This window comes from Lontra canadensis, unplaced genomic scaffold (assembly GCF_010015895.1).
Source record: "Lontra canadensis isolate GAN:19392208 unplaced genomic scaffold, GSC_riverotter_1.0 scaffold8, whole genome shotgun sequence".
NCBI classification, from domain to species: domain Eukaryota; kingdom Metazoa; phylum Chordata; class Mammalia; order Carnivora; family Mustelidae; genus Lontra; species Lontra canadensis.
In genome coordinates, this window is record NW_022631002.1 from 12,107,525 (window position 1) to 12,131,487 (window position 23,963).

Genomic DNA, 23,963 nt, shown 5'->3' on the forward strand with positions numbered 1-23,963 from the left:
CCTCTGGAAAATTTGTGTCACTTTCTACCCGCAGCAACAGTGGGAAGCATGGCTATTTCTTCCTTAACCCTCAACATTGCTTGGTATCATCAGACATCAGTTTATACCATCTAATAAGTGAAAAAATGGTTTCTTATCTTAATTTGCATTTTTTAATTATAAATGAACACTTCTGAACCATTTGTATTCTTTTTGTAAGCTCTTTATATCCTTTCTTTGTTTTTCTGGGTTTCTTTTATGTATTTTCTATTCAAGTATTTTATAACTATTTGACTTGATTATGAACCTAACTTTGAATGTATAACAACCTACTCTTCCCTTTGTTGGTTATCCAGGTAACTACTAGATTTGTTTCATTTTTTTTTTTATGTCTTTGTAAAGATAGCTCCTTTTCTTCATTTGAATGGAAAAAAAAAAATCCCAAGAATTTCATAAGATCCAAGAGAAATAATATTTTCATTTCATGGCTTATACGAAACATTTGGCCAGATTGCACTTTACAAAGAATGACAGGTGATTCAGAGATGTTGCAGTTTTTCCACAGTGTTTTCAGTTGGGTTTGTATTGTTTTTGTGTGGTTTTGCTTTGATAGAGTTGCACATCCTCTTTGAGACTGATTCTGTATTTTCTCTAATTTAATTGTATTCTGGTTTCCATTCAGTCTCCCCAGAAGACCAGCCCTCTTCTACCTTCTGTTTCTATGGATGATGAAGATGGGGACACTTGCACAATATGTTTTGAACATTGGACCAATGCTGGGGATCATCGACTCTCAGCATTACGCTGTGGGCACCTCTTTGGGTATAAGTGCATTTCTAAGTGGCTCAAGGGCCAGGCACGAAAATGTCCCCAGGTAAGAACCATAGATAAGGAATGAGCGTGTGCACAGTCAACATGTTAAGTCAGGAGGATTCCTAGAACCACGCTGATTATATCTTGTTGGGCTCTTTAGTGCAACAAGAAAGCCAAGCACAGTGACATTGTTGTTCTTTATGCCCGAACCCTGAGAGCTCTGGACACCAGTGAACAGGAGCGCATGAAAAGGTAGGTGGCAAGAATCTACCTACTTGACAGATCTGAAAAAGGAGGTATGAATCACTCTTTATATGGTTCTAAGGCTTTACCTGGACTGTGACGGGGGCGGGGGGTGATCTCTGGGGGATCACTGGCAATTTGTCTCACATCGTGATTTATAATACATGTCTGATATCTTCTGAAGGAGGTCTACATGGTTTCCTCTCCATATAGCATTACAAATGAGGTTTTGGAGTATCGAGTAATTGTGACTTTAGCTAACTCACTGATTGTGGGCCCCAGGCTTATTGAATGTATACTTTCTCAGCTGTAGAATGGGGGAGCCTACCTGACAATGAATTGGATGCACAAGAAAGCAGAGCTGATAAGTAGAGAAAGAGAGGTTCCTGGCCCTTGATTCCACCATGCCTGAAGTTAGGCTTCAGTGGATTTCTTGGTTATATAAGTCAATACATTGGTTTTCAATTTTAGTTTGCCAGCTTAAATAAAGTTTCTGTCATATAATCTAGGGAGCGTTGACCCATGTATCATCATACAACATTTTCATTCTGGGAAGACTGACACCTGGGTCATGAAAAACTAATCCCTTAAAAGAAGGGGAAGATAAAAGAAGGATGACGGGTGGCGGACCATGCCAGTTACTCCTTTTTGTCTTCTGTGCCTCGTATAAACCTCTGTTTTCCGAGCCTGAGTGCTGTGTGCTGATTGGAGCAGGCAGATTCAGAAGGAGTAGAGCAGTTCTTCCTTCTGCAGGAGCACTTAGCTATCCCCCACAAACTCACAATCACCTCTGCTAGTTAAGCCAGCAGTAACATGACCCAGGGAAGCCAAGACCATGGTGCCTTAAGCTCCCCCCCCACCAAATCCAAAGTCATAGAGAAACCTACAGCCCTCCAGTAATACCTCACACCTGGTGTGGGCAGAGAGGTTCCCTGGAACTTTTGGAGCTTATTCCAGTTCTTCTCTAAGGTTTACATTTACTGCCTGCCTCTGCTTCTAAATACCATGAACATTTAATCAGAGATTCCTTGTCTTACTCTTTGTAGATAATTTATAACCACTTGGAACATTTTTCCATGTCTTAGTCTCCTCTTCCCTATAATAGGCTTAATGATACCTTAAACAAAACAACAAAAAAGAAGATCTGACACATTACTCAACTGTTGCCATATTTTGCTGCTCATGTCCCTAAGCCCTCCCACAACAGCAACAGAAGATTCTTTATTATTATTAATATTATTAACATATAATGTATTATTAGCCCCAGGGATACAGGTCTGTGCATCTTCAGGCTTACACACTTCACAGCACTCACCATAGCACATACCCTCCCCAACGTCCATAACCCCATCACCTTCTCCCTACCCCCCTCCCCCAGCAACCCTCAGTTTGTTTTATGCGATTAAGAGTTTCTTACAGTTTGTTTCTCTCTCAATCCTGTCTTGCTTCATTTTTTCCTTCCCTACTCCCCAGACCCCCCCATGTTGCCTCTCAAATTCCTCATATCAGGGAGAACATATGATAATTATCTTTTTCTGATTGACTTATTTCTCTCAGCATAATACCCTCTCCATCCACGTCATTGCAAATGGCAAGATTTCATTTCTTTTGATGGCTGCGTAGTATTTCATTGTATATATAATACCACATCTTCTTTATCCATTCATCTGTTGATGGACATCTAGGTTCTTTCCATAGTTTGGCTATTGTGGACATTGCTGCTATGAACATTCAAGTGCATGTGCCCCTTTGGATCACTACATTTGAATCTTTAGAGTAAATACCCAGTAGTGCGATTGCTGGGTCATAGGGTAGCTCTATTTTCAACTTTTTGAGGAACCTCCGTGCTGTTTTCAGAGTGGCTGCACCAGCTTTTGTTCCCACCAACAGTGTAGGAGGGTTCCCTTTTCTCTGCATCCTCGCCAGCATCTGTCGTTTCCTGACTTGTTAATTTCAGCCATTCTCACTGGTGTGAGGTGGTATCTCATTGTGATTTTGATTTGCATTTCCCTGATGCCAAGTATTGTGGAGCACTTTTTCATGTGTCTGTTGGCCATCTGGATGTCTTACACAGAAAATTCTTAAGTGGATCTTTGCACGTGTTGTGCAATGTAAGAAATTATCAGGATTTTGGAAGACCAAGAACAATTGTTAATAACACTGCTTAAAATAAACTTTAAGAACATTAAAAAAAAATAAAAATACCCACCAAGAGATCGCAGAGATAACGGGTTTTCTCATAATAGTGCTGGTAAGAATGTACACTGACACAATTGTTTATTTAGGAGACCCTTGGCCTTATGCTTCAGAAGCATTTAAAAGTAATTCTACTTCAGGCATTTATTCTAAAGAAATGATTTATAAAGAAATGTGTGCAAGGATTTACTAATGGGGGGGTGGTGCCTGGCTGGCTCAGTTGGTAGAACATGCAGCTCTTGATCTCAGGATTGTAAGTTCAAGCCCCACACTGGGTGTAGACATTACTTAAAAGTAATCCTTAGGGACACATGAGTGGCTCAGTCGATTAGGTGTCTGACTCTTGGCTTCAGCTCAGGTCATGATCTCATGGGTCGAGAGATCAAGACCTACGTCAGGTTCTACACTCAGCGAGAGTCTGCTTGAGATTCTCTCCCTCTGCCCCATCCCCCACTCATGTGAGCTCTCTATCTCTTAAATGAATAAATAAGTCTTTTAAAAAATAAATAGGGGTGTCCGGGTGGCTCAGTTTTCTGCCTTTGGCTCAGGTCATGATCCTGGAGTCCTGGGATAGAGCCTCGAGTCAGGCTTGCTGCTCGGCAGGGGGTCTGCCTCTCTCTCTGCCCCTCCCCTGCCTCGTTCTTTCTTCTCTCGCTCACTCTCAGATTAATAAATAGAAAAATAAAATCTTTAAAAATAGGTAAATAAATGGAATCATTTTTCTAAACAAAAAGATTTACTTCATGAGACTTTTCATTTAAGCACACCGCTAATCCAAACTGAGAGAATTAATTGGTTGAGTAAACTCTGGCATATCCATGTGATGGGATACTACACATTTATTTAAACTAACGTTTAAAGTGCACGTAATATTTTGTCATGTGAAAAGCACATATGGTGATTATGTTTTTTGCGAAGTAAAAAATACTGCAGGTAGTCACTGAGTAGTGGAATTACAGATGATTTTAATTTCCTTCTTTTTTTTTTTTCTGTTTCGTCCAACAAATAACTTACTTGGTCCAGTAAATGTTTAGTGTTTTTACATGGCAGGTGTGTGAAGAGGGTAATTTTGTTGAAAAAGCTAACTTTGTAGGCGTGTTTGTTAATGTATGATTATATTTAAAACTTTGCTGATTACTCAAAAAACTGCCAACAAACAAGTCTAGGACCAGTTGGCTTTACAGATGAATTCTATCAAACATTTAAAGAAGAGTTAATACCTTATTTTTTTTTAAGATTTTATTTGACAGACGGAGATCACAAGTAGGCAAAGAGGCAGGCAGAGAGAGAGAGGAAGGGAAGCAGGCTTCCCACTGAGCAGAGAGCCCAATGCGGGGCTCGATCCCAGCACCCTGGGATCATGACCTGAGCTGAAGGCAGAGGCTTTAACCCACTGAGCCACCCAGGCACCCCCGCCCCCCCATCTTTTTAAGACTTATTTATTTATTTTAGCGGGGGGCGGGCAGAGGGAGAGAGAATCCTGAAGCAAACTCCCTGCTGAGTGTGTTGCCCATCACAAGGCTTGACCCTAGGACCCCAAGGTCATGACCTGAGCCCAAGTCATGGTTCGACTGCTTAACCGACAAAGCTACCCAGGCTCCCCAATACCTAATTTTTCTCAAACTTTTTCAAAAAACAGAAGAGGAAGGGAAACTTATAAATTAATTCCGTGAGTCAAGTGTCACCCTAATACCAATACCAGATAAAGACAACACAGAAAAAGAGAACTACAGGCCAATACCACTGATGAATATAGGTTTAGAAATCCTCACCAAAGTGTTGGCAAACCAAATCCAACAATACATTAAAAAAAAATCATTCACCATGATCAAATGGGATTTATTCCCAGGATACAAGGGTGGTTCATTATTAGTAAATTAATGTGATATATCATCTCAATAAGAGAAAGGTTAAAAACCATATAATCATTTCAATAGATGAGAAAAAGCATTTGACAAAGTACAACATCCATTCATGATAAGATCTCAACAAAGTATGTTTAAAGGGAATATACTCAATATAATAAAGCCCTTATATGAAAAACCCCACAGCTAAATCATCCTTCGTGGGGGAAAAGTGGGAGCTTTTCACCCAAAGTCAGGAACAAGACAAGGATGTCCACTCTCACCACAGCGATCAGATGAGAGAAATAAGTAAAATGAAAGGCATCCAGATTGGTAAGGAAGAAGTAAAACTTTCACTATTTGCTGATGGTATGATATTGTATGTAGAGAACCCAAAGACTCCACCAAAAAACTGCTAGAACTGATAAATGAATGTAGTAAATTTGCAGAATGAAAAGTCAATATACAGAAATTCATTCCATTTCTATACACTAATAATGAAGCAGCGGAAAGAGAAATTAAGAAAACCCATTTACATTTGCACCAAAAACAGAATACCTAGGAATAAACTTACGAGAAAGACCTGTACGTGGAAAACTATAAAATATTGATGAAAGAAACTGAGGATGACACAAATGAAGACATTCCATGCTCATGGATTGGAAGAACAAATACTGTTAAAATGTCTGTGCTACCCAGAGTAATCTACACAGTTAATGCAATCCCTATTAAAGTACCACAGCATTTTTCACAAAACCAGAACAAACAATCCTGCTAAGATTTGTATGGAATCATAAAAGAAGAAGAAAAAAAAAAAAAAAAAACTGGAGGTATCACGATTCCAGACTTCAAGTGATACTACAAAGCTGTATGGTCCAAAACATACCAAAACAGTATGGTCCTGGCATAAAAATAGACACATAGTTCAATGGAACAGAATAGAAAACCCAGAAATGAATCCACAGTTACATGATCAATATATCTTTGATGTAGCAGGAAAGAATATGCAATGGGGAAAGAGACCGTCTCTTCCAACAACAAATGGTGTTGGGAAAACCAGACAGTAACATACAAAAAAATGAAACTGGATCACTTTCTTACACCAGACACAAAAATAAACTCAAAATGGGGGCATCTGGGTGGCTCAGTGGGTTAAGCCTCTGCCTTAGGCTCCTGTTATAATCTCTGGGTTCTGGGATCGAGCCCCGCATCGGGCTCTCTGCCCAGCGGGGAGCCTGCTTCCTCCTCTCTCTCTGCCTACTTGTGATCTCTCTCTTTGTGTGTGTGTGTGTGTGTCAAGTAAATAAAACCTTTAAAAAAAAAAAAAAGAAACTCAAAATGGATTGAGGACCTAAATGTGAGACCTGAAACCATAGAAAGCCTAGAAGAGCGCAGGCAGTAATTATTCTGCCATCAGCAGTAGCAACATCTCTCTAGATAGGTCTCCTGAGGCAAGGGAAACAAAAGCAAAAATAAACTATTGGAACAACATCAAAATAAATAGCTTCTGGACAGCAAAGGGAACAGTAACAAAACTAAAAATCAGCCTATGGAATGGGAGAAAATAATTTGCAAATGAAATATCCGATAAAGGGTCAGTATCCAAAATATATAAAGAACTTATACAACTCAACACCCTAAAAACAAATAATCCAATTTAAAAAAAATGGGTAGGGGCACCTGGGTGGCTCAGTGGGTTAAAAGCCTCTGCCTTCCACTCAGGTCATGATCCCAGGGCACTGGGATTGAGCCCCGCATCGGGCTCTCTCAGCAGGGAGCCTGCTTCCCTTCCTCTCTCTCTGCCTGCCTCTCTGCCTACTTGTGATCTCTGTATGTCAAATAAATAAATAAAATTAAAAAAAAAAAAAGGGCAGACAATGTGAACAAATTTCTCCAGAGAAGACATCCAGATGGCCAAGAAACAAATGAAAAGATGTTCATTGTCACTCATGATTGGAGAAATGCAAATCCAAGCTATACCCCCACAGCTGTCAGAATGTCTAAAAATCAAAAACACAAGAAACAACAAGTGTTGTCAAGGATGTGGGGGAAAAGGAACCCTCCTGCACTATTCATAGGAATGTACACCCGAAACAGCCACTGTGGAAGATGGTGTGGAGGTTCCTCAAAATACTAAAAATGGAATTACCCAATGATCTATTAGTCACACTACTGTTTACCGATAGAATACAGAAACACTAATTCAAAGGGATGTATGTACCCCTCTGTTATAAATAGCATTTTACCATAGCCAGACTATGGAAGCACCCTAGGTATAGATGGTTGGGTAAAGAAGAGGTGGTATACACACATACATACATGCATACATAATATAGAATCTTATTTGGCCACAGAAAAGAATGAAATCTTACCTTTTCTGACAACATGGATGGAGCTAGAGTGTGTAATACTAAGTGAAATAAGCCAGTCAGAGAAAGACATATACCAAATGATTTCATGCCTATGTGGAATTAAAAAAAAAAAAAAAAAAAAAAAAATGAGCAAAGGGGGGGAAAAAGAGAAACAAATCAAAAAGTAGACTCTTAAGTATAGGGAGCAAACAGATGGTTACCAGAGGTGGGTGTGGGGATGGGTGAAATAGGTGAAGGGGATTAGGAGTGCCCTTACCTTGATGAGCACTGTAACACATGGAAGTGTTGAATCACTGTGTTGTACACCCGGAACTAATAAAACACTATGTTAACTACATGGAAATTAAAGTTAAAAATAAACTGCTGATTACTATAATCAATCAGTATGCTCCCTATCCTCTTTAGAAAATATGAATCTTTTGAAAATGCCAATAAATACAGAGATTTAATAAAATGAACACCCTTGTGCTTGACTTTACCAGATCTTAACAAATTGCTGTATTTGCTGTAGGCCTTAAAAAAATAAATCATTATAGGTAAACCGGAAGCTTCCTTGAGAACTACATTCTCCTTAATTTCATCCCTTTCCTCAGAGGACCTATAACCATAAATCATGTATAGTATGATTTACAGAGTTTTTACACTATGTAAATGTTATTAGATTATAATTTTCCTCTGTAACTTGTTTTTTTTTGTTTGTTTGTTTGTTTAGAATTACGTTTGGAGAACTTATCCCGGTTGGGATACATCTAGCTTATTGATTCTTAGTTCTGTAGAGTGTTCTAGTTCTCTAATTTAAAATTTCCCTATACGGGGGCGCCTGGGTGGCTCAGTGGGTTAAAGCCTCTGCCTTCGGCTCAGGTCATGATCCCAGGGTGGGATTGAGCCCTGCATCAGGCTCTCTGCTCAGCAGGGAGCCTGCTTCCCTTCCTCTCTGCCTACCTGTGATCTCTGTCTGTCAAATAAATAAAAATCTTTAAAAAAATAAAATATAATAAAATTTCCCTATATGTGTTTTGTATTGGTGGACACTTAAGGTGGTTTTTTAGTTTTTGTTAATATAAGCCATGGTGCAGAGAGATGGGCAAGAGTGTCCTTAGGCCTAGAAGTGGAAATACTTTATCCTAGGTCACATGGAATTTCAGCTTTACTAGCTACTGTCAAATTGCTCTTCCAAGAAGCTCTTTCCAATTTGTACTCCCATCAGCAAAATTTCTCTTTGTTTTCATACTCTTGTCCATTTTATATTATCAGACTTAATTTTGACAGTCTCATGGAGTCAGTAGTAGTTACTTAATTTGTGTATCCTCAATTATTAATGAGGTTGGACATACTCTTCTCTCAATTTTGTTTATATCTTTTGTTCATCTATATTGAGCAAAATACATTATTTCTTACTGATTTATAGTTCATTATGTTTTCCTTATACAGTTGACCCAGGGTAGAGGCACCAACCTCTCACACAGTTAGAAATCCACATATAACTTGTAAGTCCCCAAAACCTTAACCTTAAGAGCCTGCTGTTGACTAGAAACCTTACTGGTAATATAAACAGTTGATTAACATATAATTTATATGTTATATGTATTATGTACTCGATCTTTACAGTAATACCTGTTTCTTAATTTTTTCCACATTTCTAGGATATGTGACTACACCTTTCTAGGTTTATCTATGAGTTTTTTCAAATTGTTGCAAATCTCCAAAAAATTTTCCAGTGTATTTATTGAAAAAAAAAAAAAATCCACAGTAAGTGGGCCAGTGCAGCTCAAACCCATGTTGTTCAGGGGTTACATGTACTGATTCTTTGCAGGTTGCAAATAGCATATCCCAGTCTGTGGCTTGTCTCTTTAACATGTTTATGTTATCTTTTGTTGAACATGAGTTTTTAATTTTAATACAGTTATTTATCTCTTGATTTGTGGTGGGTGGGGTTTGTGCACTGCTTCAAGGCTATAAAGACGACTTCTTCTAAAGGTTCTTCAAAATTTTTGATTTTTTTGGGTGCCTGGGTAGCTCAGTGGGTTAAGCTTCTGCCTTCGGCTCAGATCATGATCTCAGGGTCCTGAGATTGACCCCCGTATCGGGCTCTCTGCTCAGCAGAGAGCCTGCTTCCCCCTCTTTCTCTGCCTGCTGCTCTGCCTACTTGTGATCTCTCTCGCTCTCTGTGTCAAATAAAATCTTTTAAAAAAAATTGCTTTTTATGTAGGTTTTAAATATTTCTTTAAACCTAGTTTTATGGATAACCAGGTGTTGCAGTGTAATTATTAAGTAATATGTTCTTCCTGTATAAGTCTTCATTGCTGCCTGTATCCTAGATTAAGTTTTTGAGTTTTAGGTTCCATGGTCTCTTTGTTAATTCTTGCCCCAGTATTCTGAAGTTATAATTTATTGTAACTTTAAAATACTTCCTCCCACCTTGTTCTTCAAATTGACTTTGATATTCTTGGCATTTTGCTCTTAATTTTAAAATTAGTTTCCTAAGTTCTATTTAATGCAGTTTCCATCAAGATTTCAAAAGGAAAAGTTCCCTTTGAAATCTTGATGGAAATTGCATTAAATTTTTAGAGTAACTTGAGAAGTTCTGTCTTCTTGATTTTGAGTCATTCCAGCTGTGAACATTATGTAATATCCTTCCACTATTCACTGTCTTCTGATGCCTTTTACAAGTGTACTTTTCTTCATAAAGGTCTTTTCCATACCCTTTAACTTTATTCCTAGGTTGCTCTTGTTAGATGTGCTCTCGTGAGTGATTTTTTTTTTTCTATTACATTTACTAACCAGTTATCTGGCATATGGGAAATGCTGTTGATCTAATTTTTTTTAAGTTCATTTATTTTTTCATTATTCTGTATACCTACTGTGGGGTTTGAACTCAGTAACCCTGAGATCAAGAGTCATGTGTTTCTCTGACTGATCCAGCCAGGGGCCCCAACCTAATTTTCTTGATCTTAATTCCAACACCTTGCTGAATGGTTTGTGGGCTCTCTTGAACGTTCCATGAAGATAAATAGGGTGGCTTTATCTCTTCGTTTCAAGTTTTCATCTTTTTTCTATCCTGTTTTCTGAGTGGAAATATTTTTTTTATTTTTTGCATATTTTGAAAGTGTCTTTAGGTACATGCAGATCTATAATTTTTATTCTTGGTGAATGTATTTTTTTTCATTATGCATTGTTCCTCTTTATGCCTATTCATGCTTTCTAATTCTAACTGGTCTTAGCATTTTCCCAGTATATACCTTCTATCTTTTTAATTTCAGCCTCATTTTTGTGGTATTATTTAATTTCAGTATCTGATGAACTGGTAACTTACTATTTTCTTTTAATCCGCCAGGAAACCTTGCTCTTTTAACATTGTCATTTTACTCTTATAGGGGTGCCTGGGTGGCTCAGTGGGTTAAAGCCTCTGCCTTTGGCTCAGGTCATGATCCCAGGGTCTTGGGATCGAGCCCCACATTGGGCTCTCTGCTCAGTGGGGAGCCTGCTTCCCTTCCTCTCTCTCTGCCTGCCTACCTGTGATCTCTGTCTGTCAAATAAATAAATAAAATATTTTTAAAAAATTGTCATTTTACTCTTATATTTGGCTCTAAATCGAGCAGTGAGCTTGGCTCTGTCCCGTCATCTGGCATTTTTGCATTTTTAGTCTCATTCCCTCGTAAGAGCCAGATTCCTGCTCATCACTGCCAGCATTAATGCTGAATCCCAGTGACTCGTGAGTTCAGCCCTGCATGCTACTTTCTGTAGTGTTTCTGGATGTGAGACTTTTTCTTTTGTTGTGTTTTATTCACCATCATGACGTATTTACAGCAAAAACTTATCATAGCATAAACTTAATCTGACGTCTTGTTGGCAAGTCTTCTGTGGCCTTCTCATCTTCCCCTGTTGCTGGCTTCCCCTTCTAGTTCCTTACTGAAGGAGCAGATGCTGAGGAAGCAGGCCGAGTTAGAATCGGCGCAGTGCCGGCTCCAACTTCAAGTCCTCACTGACGAGTGCAGTAAGCTTCATAGTCGTGTCCAGGTAGGTTCTCCCGTCCTCATCCAGAGAACTTCGGGGATAGGAGTGGAGAAGGAATCTAAACAGAACTTCGGTTCATCTCAGATACAAAGAAGGATTTACCAAGCTTTTCAAGGAGGAAACAAGACCACCTCTTTATTCTATTTTTGATTAGGGCATTTATCGGAAGTATACACACTTTGGGATGAATTCAGCAGTTTGAACTTCGAACCAATTAAACAGCAGGCTGATAATTCAAATTCTCAGTCATTTTACCTCCCTGAACCTACCAAGAAAATGAGGGGTGTAGCCAAGATGACCACTGAAGACTTCCAGCCCTCATATTTTCTGATCTGGGCTCTTGTTGGCTCAGTTGCTGGTTGAAATAGGGGAGAACGGCTGCGGGGCTCTCTCTCAGACTCATGTCAGCATTTCCATGTAGCGGATAAAAAATGTCCCCATGTCAGATGAAGGGATTGTGCAGGAGGGGAGCATCAAACAAAAAGGCTTCACACTTACAACATGGTTTTCATTTTAGGACTTGCAGAAACTTATTGTGCAGCATCGGGATCAGATTTCACAGCCCCCCAGGGGCTCCCAAGCACGTTCCCTGAACTGCCTGCCCTCCAGCCAGAACCAGCACAAGTACCATTTCCAGAAGACCTTCACAGTGTCTCAGACAGGAAACTGCCGCATCATGGCATACTGTGATGCTCTGAGCTGCCTGGTGGTGTCACAGCCTTCTCCTCAGGCCTCCTTCCTGCCAGGTGAGCGGTCAAGCACCTCGGCCTTCATGTTCATTATTGGACTTCATTTGCTTCTCTGCTCCCTGTTTGCAGAATCCAGGACTCGCTAGCGGGTGAACACTGACTACAGCCCGCCAGACCACCTTCCCTAGTCCTTTAATGCCGATTCTCTGCAGGGGCTGCAGAGATACCTGTCTGTTGGCTTCATTCTGTACATGTATTCACCTAGAGCTCAGAAATGCGAATTAACACCTGTGATAAAGTAAGAGCAGGGAGGGTACTTGGAAGCATGGGTTACTGGTGTAGTCCAAGGAGAAGAACAACACCCCCTTTCTGTCCTGTTAAAGGTACAGATTCATGGGGGCACCCAACAGGCTTAGTCGGGAGAGTATGAGACTTGAAATTAAGTTTGTTTGTTTGTTTACTTGTTTTTTAAATAATTTCTCCACCCAATGTGGGGCTCAGACTTAGGACCCTGACATCAGGAGTCACATGCTCTACCGACTGAGCCAGACGGGTGCCCCGAGACTGGAAATTTTTTTTTTTAAGATTTTATTTATTTATTTGACAGAGAGATCACAAGCAGCCAGAAAGGCAGGTGGGGGGTGGGGGAGCAGGCTCCTTGCTGACCAGAGAGCCTATGTGGGGCTTAATCCCAGGACCCCGAGACTATGACCCAAGCTGAAGGCACTATGACCCACTGAGCCACCCAGGCATCCCTGGAAATTTTTTTTTTGTAAGATTTTATTTATTTATTTGACAGACAGAGATCATAAGTAGGCAGAGAGGCAGGCAGAGAGAGAGGAGGAAGCAGGCTCCCCGCTGAGCAGAGAGCCCGATGTAGGGCTCGATCCCAGGACCCTGGGATCATGACCGAGCCGAAGACAGAAACTCTAACCCACTGAGCCACCCAGGCGCCCCTGGAAATAATTTTAAAAACGCTATCCTAGGGGTGCCTGGGTGGCTCAGTCAGTATAGCATCCTACTCTTGATTTTGGCTCAGGTCGCAATCTCAGGGTAATGGGATCCAGCCCCCAGTTGGACTCTGTGCTCAGCAGGGAATCTGCTTGAGTTTCTCTCCCTATTCCTTTACTCTACCCCTTGCTTGTTCCTGCTGTCTCTCTCACTCACTGTCTCTCTAAAATAAATAAATAAATCTTTAAAAAAAACCACAAAACTATCCCAAGGGCTAATTCAAGTTGAAACAAGATTTAATACTGATTTTCAGTAGTATTCAAACGGATAAATTTTGAATAAAAGAATTTGGAAATATATTGATTAATATTGATAATAATATAGTAAATATTAAATAGTCTCATATTTTGTGCTTTTTTAAAAGCTTAATTTTAGGTTGTCGTAATGTTGAAAACCAAATCTCCTCACGTGCCCAGTTAAATCATTCCTAATTGTAGTAGATGTTTCTTTACATAATTTTTAGCATGTGATTTCTCCCAGCTGTCGGGTCCTTTTGCTTCAACCTGATTTCCTGTTTACCCACTTAACAAGTTTCATTCAAATGCTTCACAACTGTGTCCTCCTAAACTTAGGTATATATAGGATTAGAAGTAGCATTCCTTCATTATTGCATATTTTTCCGTTCACTGATAGCTGGGAGTTGAGAGTAGCTCCAGTTAAGGGGAACATAAAAGGATTATTTATAACGTTTATAGCCCATCCACATCTTTAATAAAGTATTTATCATAAAAGCCTTCCCTACAACTGGGAAGATATTTATTTGAATTGTTCCCCCAGCAATGGAATGGGGGTGATCTGTTCCTTTTTCCTTAATGCATCTATCCCACACAGCACAGCCAGCTCTTGATAGCCTGTTGATGCTAATTTCTCTTTGTTTCCCTTGATCATGAATTAGGCCAGTATTCGTGTTCCCTGTTGATTTAAAGCCTGTAGTTTCCCTCTTTGTCTTCTGGCTCTCCTAATTCTGTTTCAGGAGAAAACACAATGAACTTTTCCCACTTGTTTCCCCAGAAAAGCTAAAGTGTGACTCAAGGGTGTATTGATTCTAGGATTTGAGAAATTCTGCTTATGGATAACTTGGATAATAATAGATAATTGTATATTGTCAAGAGTCTAGGAATAGAACAGAGTATCAATAAATTAAAAAGGACAAATTTTGGTGGGGGATTTTTTTCTTCTTCTGAAATGATGCAAATTGATTAGAATACTTGAAGTGTCATCTGTTTTTATTCCATTCAGACAAATATAGTACATCTTGACCACCTGACACAGAAATCACCCATCTCCATTCTTTATTGTTCACTTTTTCTTCATCTTCACTCTCTGTGGATATCTATATTAATAGCTTTATTGAAATTTGACTGACATATACTAAATTGCACATATTGAAAGTATAGTTGGATGAATTTTGATATATGTGTACAGCCCTGAAACCATCCCCATGATCGAGATAATGAACCCATCTTTTCCCCCAGAGTTTTCTCATGCCCTTTATAATCCATCTCCTATCTGCCCCTCCCTCCTTTCCTCATCCCCAGGCAGCCACTCATCTACTTTCTGTCAATATACATCAGTTTGCATTTTCTAGAATTTTACATAATTGTACTCATACAGTATTAGCTTTTTTGTCTGGCTTCTTTCAGCATAAAGTTACAGAGATTCATCCATACTATTGTATTTATCAGTAGTTTATGTCCCTGTATTGCTGGCTAGTATTCTGTGTATATGTGTATGTAGTGGTTTATCTGTACACCTGTAGTTGGACATTTGGAGTGGAATATACTTTTTAAAATAATTATAACCCTGGGGAATTTTTATTTTCTTTGACTGGCTGTTTTCCAGGGATTTATATGCCAGGAAAGCTGAACAAAAGAGCTACTTGAAAAGGTGGTTTGCTTTGCCTTAAATTGACTTCCAGTGATTTCACGCTCTCTTGTCTTTGGCAGGCTTTGGTGTTAAGATGTTGAGTACTGCCAACATGAAAAGCAGTCAGTACATTGCCATGCATGGCAAACAGATCCGTGGACTGGCTTTCAGCAGTAGGTCCAAAGGCTTACTGCTCTCAGCATCCCTAGACAGCACTGTTAAACTGACCAGGTGGGTGCTTCGGGGAGGAGGTTGGGGCCTGGTCTGGTTAGCGTTGAACATTGAGTGTGGAAATTAATATCCATGTTAGGACGGCCTTAGCTTCGTGTGTGTGTGTGTGTGTGTGTGTGTGTGGCATTGTCTTCTGAGATCCAGTTCATTGAATTTAAAATGTATTGCTTTTCAAAGTAGATAAGACAGGTTCCACAACAGTATGTGCAATGCCCTGTTTTTTGGTTTTTGTTTTTTTTTTTAATTATCTGTGTTACAAAATACATCTTAAGCCAGACAGATGAGAGGAACACCCTCGATGGTCGAATGACGGTATGGAGGAAGCTGTCATAGTGGGCACCGTGGAGTTGCCGTACCATCTTGGACCTGCTTATTGCTGGTCTATTTCCGGGATCATCCTATGGAACAAAAGTGCTCTCCAGGAACTCATTCTCCTGGGGTGTCCTGACTTCTTTTATCAGTAACCCTCGGTTAACTTCATTTTATCTTTCACATGCCCTGCAATTGCTGTGAACCCGATCTGAACGGGTCTCAGGGCCTTCATCTTTAGAAAGTAGTTCTGATCAGACATCTGATAGTTGGCTTCCTGTTCCACGGTTAAATCTGAAGGACATCAAGATATCACCATCAGGCCTGATAAGCCTTTCATTTTTCAAGAATGCTCTGGCTTAATTAGCCCTGAAACTCAATGTAGCATTATGTTTTATACGTATATATAAAATGATATTTTTTCCTAGTTGTGTTAAAAAAAATAGGTGAAAGAAGAGCCAGTTAAAGACCAAAGTTATTGATTACTCCCTCTGGGTGGTTGGAGTGTTAGTTTTTGTTTCTCTCATAGGTATATTCTAATTTTTCAGCCTTGAATATTGATTACCTATGTAATAGATAATTACAGAGAATTGGGGTAGAACGGGGAATGTACTGTTTAAATACCTCTTTAACTTATTCTTTTATTTTCCTTACATTTCAAGAGGAAAGCCTGTGGCCCTCAAAACAAATATTTTGGAATTGAAAGGGGTTATGTGGGCAGTCCCTGCAGGAAATTGGGAATCCCAAATAGTTTGGGTGTGTGGGTGTGTTCTTAAAAGATTATCACTAAAATGATAATCTTTACATCTTTGTTATATATTTGATTTTCTTAATACATCGTTGTAAAAGTCTTGTATCTCCACAGCCTGGAGACAAACACAGTAGTCCAGACTTACAATGCTGGACGCCCTGTCTGGAGCTGCTGCTGGTGTCTTGATGAAAGCAATCACATCTATGCTGGACTGGTCAATGGTTCGATCCTGGTGTATGACCTTCGAAACACAAGCTGTCATATCGAGGAGTTAGTACCTCAAAAAGCCAGGTAGGGGACCACTTAGGTTTTCCCTGTAGGTAGCAACTTTCTCTTGGACTGTCATATGAGTCCTGTCTTTTGACAATGTTTGATGTTTGGTCAGAATTCCTCACAGAGGACAGTTCTCTGTGTATGGTGATGCATTCTCGCTTAGGACTCAGTAAGATCCTTTCTGTGTGTTCATGCTATTTCTGCATGGTAGAAAGCCCTGACGCCAAGTATAGCCAGGTTCATATAGTCACTCATCACCCAGCGTGGCAAAATGAAGTCAGATCTGTGTTCCAGACCCGGCTCCACTGCATAGGAACTATGTGAGCTTGGTCACAGTTCTTGGCCTGTTACAGAGACTTGCTTTAATAGCCACATGTCAGATGCACAGGAAGAGATCAGTAAAGAGTGGGCCTGAAAAAAGATGATTGAAAATTTCCCTAACCTCCAGCTAGACCAAGTTGGTCGGAAGATGTCATGTTACGACAATGAATCCTTTATAATCCCTTTACAGAGTTCGCAGGTTTTCAGAGTCAGCCGGGGTTCTGAGGGTGAGTGGTGGTAACACCACTGTGACTCTGCAGAATGTGTTTGGTCCCATTTGGGCATAATACGCTCCTGAAGGCATAAAATTCTCAAAACGAGAAGTGGAATCTGACCTAGACCAAAATGAGAAATATCTTAAAAGAGAATTTCCATTTCCATTGTGAACATATATTAAAAAGGGGGCATAGGGATCTAAACAGAAAGATATCACCATAGCAGTGATAGAGTAATGGTTACTGAACCTAGGTCAGCACTCTGGCATCCTCTCATCGGGGTGGGGCAGACTCATGCTTCCGGTATGTGGTCTGTGGACCTGAAGGTGACAGATGTGAACTCCCAGCTGACATGGGGCCTGCCCTTGATGTCAGCAGATGCAGGCAGAGCAGGCAATAAATAAAGTAGAGCAAACAGCCAGGAAAGTATTTGTATGGAGTGCTCACTGCTGCTTCCATTTGCTTCACTGTGACAGGGCAGTGAAAGAAAGCAGGCAAAGCGACCACTTCGGCAAGTGCAGCAGAAACAAAGTTCATCGGAACAGAGTTGGCGGGCTGATACTTCTGAGAGACTTGTTGGCACACAGTTCTGGTCATGTGCTTGCAGAAAGAGATTTAGAAAATTTCTAAAGAAACAGTTGTTTTTGAATTAAAATGTAGTTGCTTCAGGGGCCCCTGGCTGGCTTCGTTGGAAGAACATGTGACTCTTGATCTCAGGGTCACGAGTTAGAACTCCACGTTGGGTGGAGAGATGACTTAAATAAAAAAAAAAAGGCAGTTGCTTCAGGCAGTATTTGAATTGAAGGGTCTGTCCGATCCAGCTTGGAAGCTTTATCCGATGTGTAAGCTGGATTTCCTTTCGGACTTTACTCGTGTATGTGGCCAGCCCCCTTACTAGAAACTTCAACAACAGTCAATCTTTCTTCTTCCTTGTATTTGTGATCTTGTACTACTAAATTTCCTAGTCCTTTTTTTATTACATTTTTTTTTTACACTGTTTTTCAAATGTGTGATATCTCTGAAATTGGCTGCAGAGATTATAGGTATACTCTTATTTCTACAGAGGGGGTTGGTAGTTTTTATCAAATGTCAAAGGACAGTGACCCACAGAAGGTCTTTAACCTCTTCTATAGAGGTAGGACTGTGCTTGGGCTCCTGGCAGTGGGGTCCGGAGCAGTACAGGTACTGGAATGTGAAACATGGTTTCATTTCTTCCCCTTCAGATGCCCGCTGGTATCCCTGTCATACATACCCAGAGCTGCCTCAGCTGCATTTCCATATGGTGGGGTGTTGGCTGGAACCTTGGAGAATGCTTCCTTCTGGGAACTCAGAATGGGCTTCTCTCATTGGCCTCATGTGCTGCCCATGGAGCCAGGGGGCTGCGTAGACTTTCAGACGGAGAGCAGTACCCGGCATTGTCTTGTGACCTACAGGCCTGGTGAGTGTTGGGATGTCCTTGTGGGACCTCCTGTGGTTTGTCTGGGAGCGGATCATTTCAGGGGAGGACAGGAGGTCTTGCCCTACCCTTCCGGTGGCACTGGGAAGCCCCTCACAGACTAATGGCTCATGCTACTACACGGGGGCTGGTGTCCCCACATTGCTCTTTGGAGCCTGCCTCTGCTTCTCACTTGTCTGCGGATTCTTCTAGGTACTCCTTGGTGTGAGTCAGCTACTTGAGGGGCTCCTGTGATTTAGGCAGTACTGGAATGAGGAGGCCTGGAATTGAGGCCAGTGAGCCACCCTCAGTGCAGTTCCGTATCTTCTTCTGCTTGCCCTTAAGGAAGATAAAAACCTGAGCCGGGGTCTGGCAGAATACAGGGATTTCACTAAAAAGGATAGCTTGCGCTCAAAATCATTGCCCTTATAGGCAAAAATCTGTTGTAGAGGGGCGCCTGGGTGGCTCAGTGGGTTAAAGCCTCTGCCTTCGGCTTAGGTCATGATCCCAGGGTCCTGGGATCGAGCCCCACATCGGGCTCTCTGCTCGGCGGGGAGCCTGCTTCCTCCTCTCTCTCTGCCTGCCTCTCTGCCTACTTGTGATCTCTGTCTGTCAAATAAATAAAATCTTGAAAAAAAAAATCTGTTGTAGATAACTTGCTTTATCTTAGCCTGGGGTTCTGAATTTCACTTATGCTGTGTTTCATTTTGTTCTTGTTATTACGGTTGCTTTGTTGCTGTCCTTAACAGCTTGATGAATTGTGGCTCTCCCACTTAGGGGGTCTGTAAGCAGCTGAGGTACTTCCTTCATTTCTTTGGGTCATCCTCATGAAGCCAGATTTGTTCTCTGTCCTGTAGATAAAAATCACAACACTTTACGAAGTGTGTTGATGGAGATGTCCTACAAGCTGGATGATGCTGGAGAGCCGGTCTGTTCCTGCCATCCTGTACAAACGTTCCTCGGGGGACCCACTTGCAAACTACTGACCAAAAGTGCCATTTTCCAAAACCCAGGGAATGATGGCAGCATCCTGGTGTCTACTGGGGATGAAGCATCAAATTCTGCCCTGGTGAGAGCCTATTTTTTTTTTTTTTATACTGAAGTGTGTAGAGCAAAAAGCCGAAGTTCTCCATGATTGCACATCTCTGTGTATGTGTGTGTGTAGCATTGTTTATTTTTATACAAGTCACACTTTACATCCTGCTCTGTAATTTGCTCCTCTCTCCTTTAACTTCCTCGCTTGGATATCTTTCCATTTCAATATCTGTGGAGTCACCTCATTCTTTTTTATTTGAGCTGAGTATCCTGTGGGCCATCTTGTGATTCTTAAAAAGAAAAAAAAAAGGAACTACTGAAACCCCTATAAAATAATTGATTCAGGGGTGCCTGGGGGGCTCAGGGGCTCAGTCAGTTAAACATCTGCTTTCTGCTTGAGTCACAATCTCAGGGTCCTGGGATCAAGCCATACATCGGGCTCCCTGCTCAGTGGGGATTCTGCTTCTCCCTCTCCCCCTGCTTGTACTCTCTTTCAAATGAATAAATAAAATGTTTTAAAATAAATAGATAGATAGAATAATTGATTCAGGCAACAGTTTCATGAATTCAGGGTGAAACCAACAAATGAATGGTTGATGGGGAATTGTACAATGGAGGGTCAGTCTGTCATGATCTGGACGCATTGATTAACCTTAACATCGCTGTAAGTGGGTTTACAAGAACTAATTTGCCTCTTAGTGTAAGACAATATGAAGCACATGGCGCCTTCAGTGAGACGCCCTTGAACCTAAATCTAATGAAGCTTTGAAGTGTGGCTGACCAGTAGGGTTGCACCAGCCACACAAGCAGTTGAAACGTGATTAGTGTGAGTGAAGAACTTAATTTTTAAGTTTTTATTTAATTTTAATTTAAATAGCCTTATGTGGCTAGTGGTCACCATATTAGGTAGCACCACTATAGAGTAAGGGTAAAATGACATGAAGTAAGAAGAAAAAAATCAAAATAGAATTAGTAAAGCAGATACGGTAAAAAGTTGATAATCTGGGAGATAGGCAGATGGTTGTACTACCCTACTTCTTTTTTTTTTTTAAAGATTTTATTTATTTATTTGTCAGAGACAGAGGGAGAGAGAGTGAGCGAGCACAGGCAGAGAGGCAGGCAGAGGCAGAGGGAGAAGCAGGCTCCCCGCGGAGCAAGGAGCCCGATGCGGGACTCGATTCCAGGACACCGGGATCATGACCTGAGCCGAAGGCAGCCGCCTAACCAACTCAGCCACCCAGGCGTCCCAATAGGAAGACTAATTGCTTATGAAGGTAGCAGAGGCCACACCTAAACTGTGTTGTGTGTCCTGGCTTTGTGAAGGTTAGGGACAGTCTGTTTTGCTCCCCAGGCAGTGCCCTCTCTGCAGCTCTTTCAAACTTGTCCATTGCCTTAAGGAGGGTGCTTGTGATGAGCACCTGGTGTTGTACAGAACTGTTGAATCACTTTATTGAATACAAAAAGCTAATATAACAGTGTATGTTAACTAACTGGAGTTTAAATAAAAACTTAACAAAAGGGCACCTTGTGGCTCAGGCAGTTAAGCGTCTGCCTTCAGCTCAGGTCATGATCCCAGGGTCCTGGGATCAAGCCCCACATCATGCTCCCTTCTGAGCAGTGAGCCTGCTTCTCCCTCTCCCTCTCTATTCCACCCCCCCATAAATAAATAAATAAAATCTTTTTTTTAAAAACCCACAAAGTTGTCTGATGATCAAGCAAGCAGGTCCCCCAGCTGAACTGAATGACCCCTGACCCTCCTCTCTGTCCTTCTGTAGCTTTGGGATGCTGGCAGTGGCTCATTGCTGCAGGAACTGCCAGCTGATCAGCCTGTCTTGGACATCTGCCCATTTGAGGTGAACCACAACAGCTACTTGGCTACCTTAACCGAGAAGATGGTCCACGTCTATAGGTGGGAGTGACTGTGTCTGGAAATTGGCAGGCCTGCTGCTGGTTTACATTAAATGTTTGCTGGCAGCCCTGAGCAAGGTCCCTGCTTACTGTCTGTGGCCTAGAACTTCTGGGATCGTGATTCCTTTGGGTTGATGTGACTGGACAACTCCGGGTCACTGAAACACTACAGACTGTTTTTGCAGTGTCCATCAAAAGAGTAAGTGACTGGTACTCCCATCTACGTTATTCATGTCTTGGATTAAAATTCTTAAGGAATCTGTCGAGAAACTCTATTTCTGATCAGACATTCTGCTGGACCTCAGAGAATATCCTCCAAGCAGTCATTTAGGCTATGAGTGTGCACCACGCATTTTCTGAAGGATGTGACCCCACCTAAGCGGTCTTGTCACTTGAGCTCTGTGACTTGGGGACGAATGCTTCTATCCCAGAAGGGCCTAACGATCTTCACGTCGCGTGGATGCAGTAGTCTTAAGTTGAACACAAGAGGGCACTGTACAACTGCTGAAGGATTTGATCTACTTCTGACCTTGAGTGTTGACAGCCTCTCAGTAGCTCAGGCTCATCCCCACAGAAATGTCTGGTAGAGCGCATCTGGTCTGCTTTGTGGCAGCACCAGAACATTCCAGGTGTGCGGGGCTGGGATATTGACAAGCCCAGCGAATGAGGCGGCTGATGAGCTGTTGGCCCCTTCCTAACGCTGAGCGTGTTAAGTTCACATTGTGGGAGCCAAGGAAGGAGACCAGTTTGAGCAGTGGGCAAGCCTCGTTTTTTTTCTAGCTAGCATGGGATTTCAGGCTTGGTTGTATATAAGCCAGTGCTCTGAAAACCACTCCTTTTCCCTCACACTAGGAAAAGACACTTACTTGAGTCTCCTGGTAAGATCCGGACCAAAGGGCCAACTGAGAGAGGCTTACAAAAGAGAAGCTCCTCAGACCACTGGTGAAAACAGAAAAAAGGCTTGTCTTTTCCATTTTGAAAGCATTCCTGTCTGAATAAAGCCAAGCTCTCAGAGTGGGGGGCTTTTCTTGGGCGTGTTTAGAGTTCCCAGGAAAAGCCTTCCTCACGTGAAACTGGTGTTTGGCTTCAACTTCCCCTGATAGGCCTCCCTTCCTAACCTTTAAAAAAAGTTATTAGAAAAACAGTTACTCTCAGGAAGGTAATAGTGGTTGGAGACCTGTGTGGATTGCAGGGAGAAGCCCACCAGCTTTCGCTCCGGCCGTGGGTTGTCCAGAATGGCGAGCTCTCTTCTCTCCAGTAGAGGGTTCGGTTCGTGCCTGCTCTGCCTAAGGCTGCGCTGCTGAACCACGGTCCATGACAGAATGTGCCTCGGGCCTGGGTGGCCCAGACTCTGTTCTTAGAAGCAGAATGGCCAGCAGTGTGACTTTCTGACATTAAGTGTTCTGGAAATGTTATTATTTTTATTTTAAAACAGTTCTGGCCTGACAAGTCCTGAGCTGTTTCCAGCATTTCTCACCAGCAAGGGGTTATTGCAGTAGATTCCCCAGTGTTCCAAGTTCTAGTTGTGCCTTTTAAAGAGTGGCCTCTTTCTATTTTAGTACATCTTACAAAAAAGCCAGTTTCCAGAGCCTGGGAAAGAGCCCCTTTTTCTCAGAGGAGATACTCCTTTCACGTTGTTGATGATTCAGAAGGACTGCCTGGGCCTAGAGCATCAGCGGCAGGAAGGGATTCGAATTGAAAAGAACACCTGGTTTCAGCAGATTCCTGGAGAGGATACAGTTGGGCAGGCCCTGGCTGCCTTTGTCTTTGGCAGGGACAAACCTGGAGCAGGGTTAGGATTTGACTAGGGCTGGAAGTATACTCAGCTGATGCTGATTCCGCGCGCGCGCACACACACACACACACACACACACACACACACCACCGCCACCCCCCACCCACCCCCCACCGCCCTGCTCCAGGCCAAGCATAGGAACCAAGGGACTTATTACCACGGAGATTGGGTGATTCTCAGGTCTTGCCAGTTCTTGCATTCCTCCAGTAAATTTGAATGCTTCAGAAACAAATTTGTAACTTCAACTGGTTGCTCCCAAGAAAAAGACTTTGCCCCCTCCCCCCAGCCACCCTTCCCCAGCCCCCCCTCAGCACGGAGGAGAGGTTGTCTGTGGGACCCAGGCTCCGGGCTCTTGTCAGCACCAGGCTCTGCCCCTCCATGTCCCCTCAACCCCTGTCTCTAAGGTATTTATCCCATTTGAGGGCTTGGAGTTAAGCATACTCAAAATATCTTGTTGATGTATATATCCTTGTACTTGCTTTGACAAACAGGGCAGTGGGATCTCTGTTCATGTTCTTTGTTTTAATGTTTGTGTTAATGTTAATATGGAAATAAAGCGTTGGCCATGTGTACCAGCTCCCGGTGTCTTTTGTTTCTTTGACTGCCGGAGGCAAGAGCATGTCTGCCTCTTGGGAAAGTGGTTCATTCTCAGCCTGGTGGATC

The 23,963-nt window shown here is 41.8% G+C and overlaps 1 protein-coding gene across 1 annotated transcript in view; it reads left to right on the forward strand.

Moving 5' to 3' along the window:
- RFWD3 (ring finger and WD repeat domain 3) overlaps positions 1 to 23,202 on the forward strand; it is a 44,630-nt gene extending 21,428 nt beyond the window's left edge. The window contains exons 5-13 of the mRNA XM_032853961.1: positions 662 to 853; positions 953 to 1,044; positions 11,350 to 11,464; positions 11,979 to 12,207; positions 15,108 to 15,258; positions 16,433 to 16,609; positions 18,351 to 18,565; positions 19,420 to 19,631; positions 21,373 to 23,202. Of these exons, the coding sequence (XP_032709852.1) occupies positions 662 to 853; positions 953 to 1,044; positions 11,350 to 11,464; positions 11,979 to 12,207; positions 15,108 to 15,258; positions 16,433 to 16,609; positions 18,351 to 18,565; positions 19,420 to 19,631; positions 21,373 to 21,516 (1,527 nt within the window). The 3' untranslated portion in view covers positions 21,517 to 23,202. The remainder of the gene's footprint in view (positions 1 to 661; positions 854 to 952; positions 1,045 to 11,349; positions 11,465 to 11,978; positions 12,208 to 15,107; positions 15,259 to 16,432; positions 16,610 to 18,350; positions 18,566 to 19,419; positions 19,632 to 21,372) is intronic.
- Positions 23,203 to 23,963: the final 761 nt, after the last annotated feature.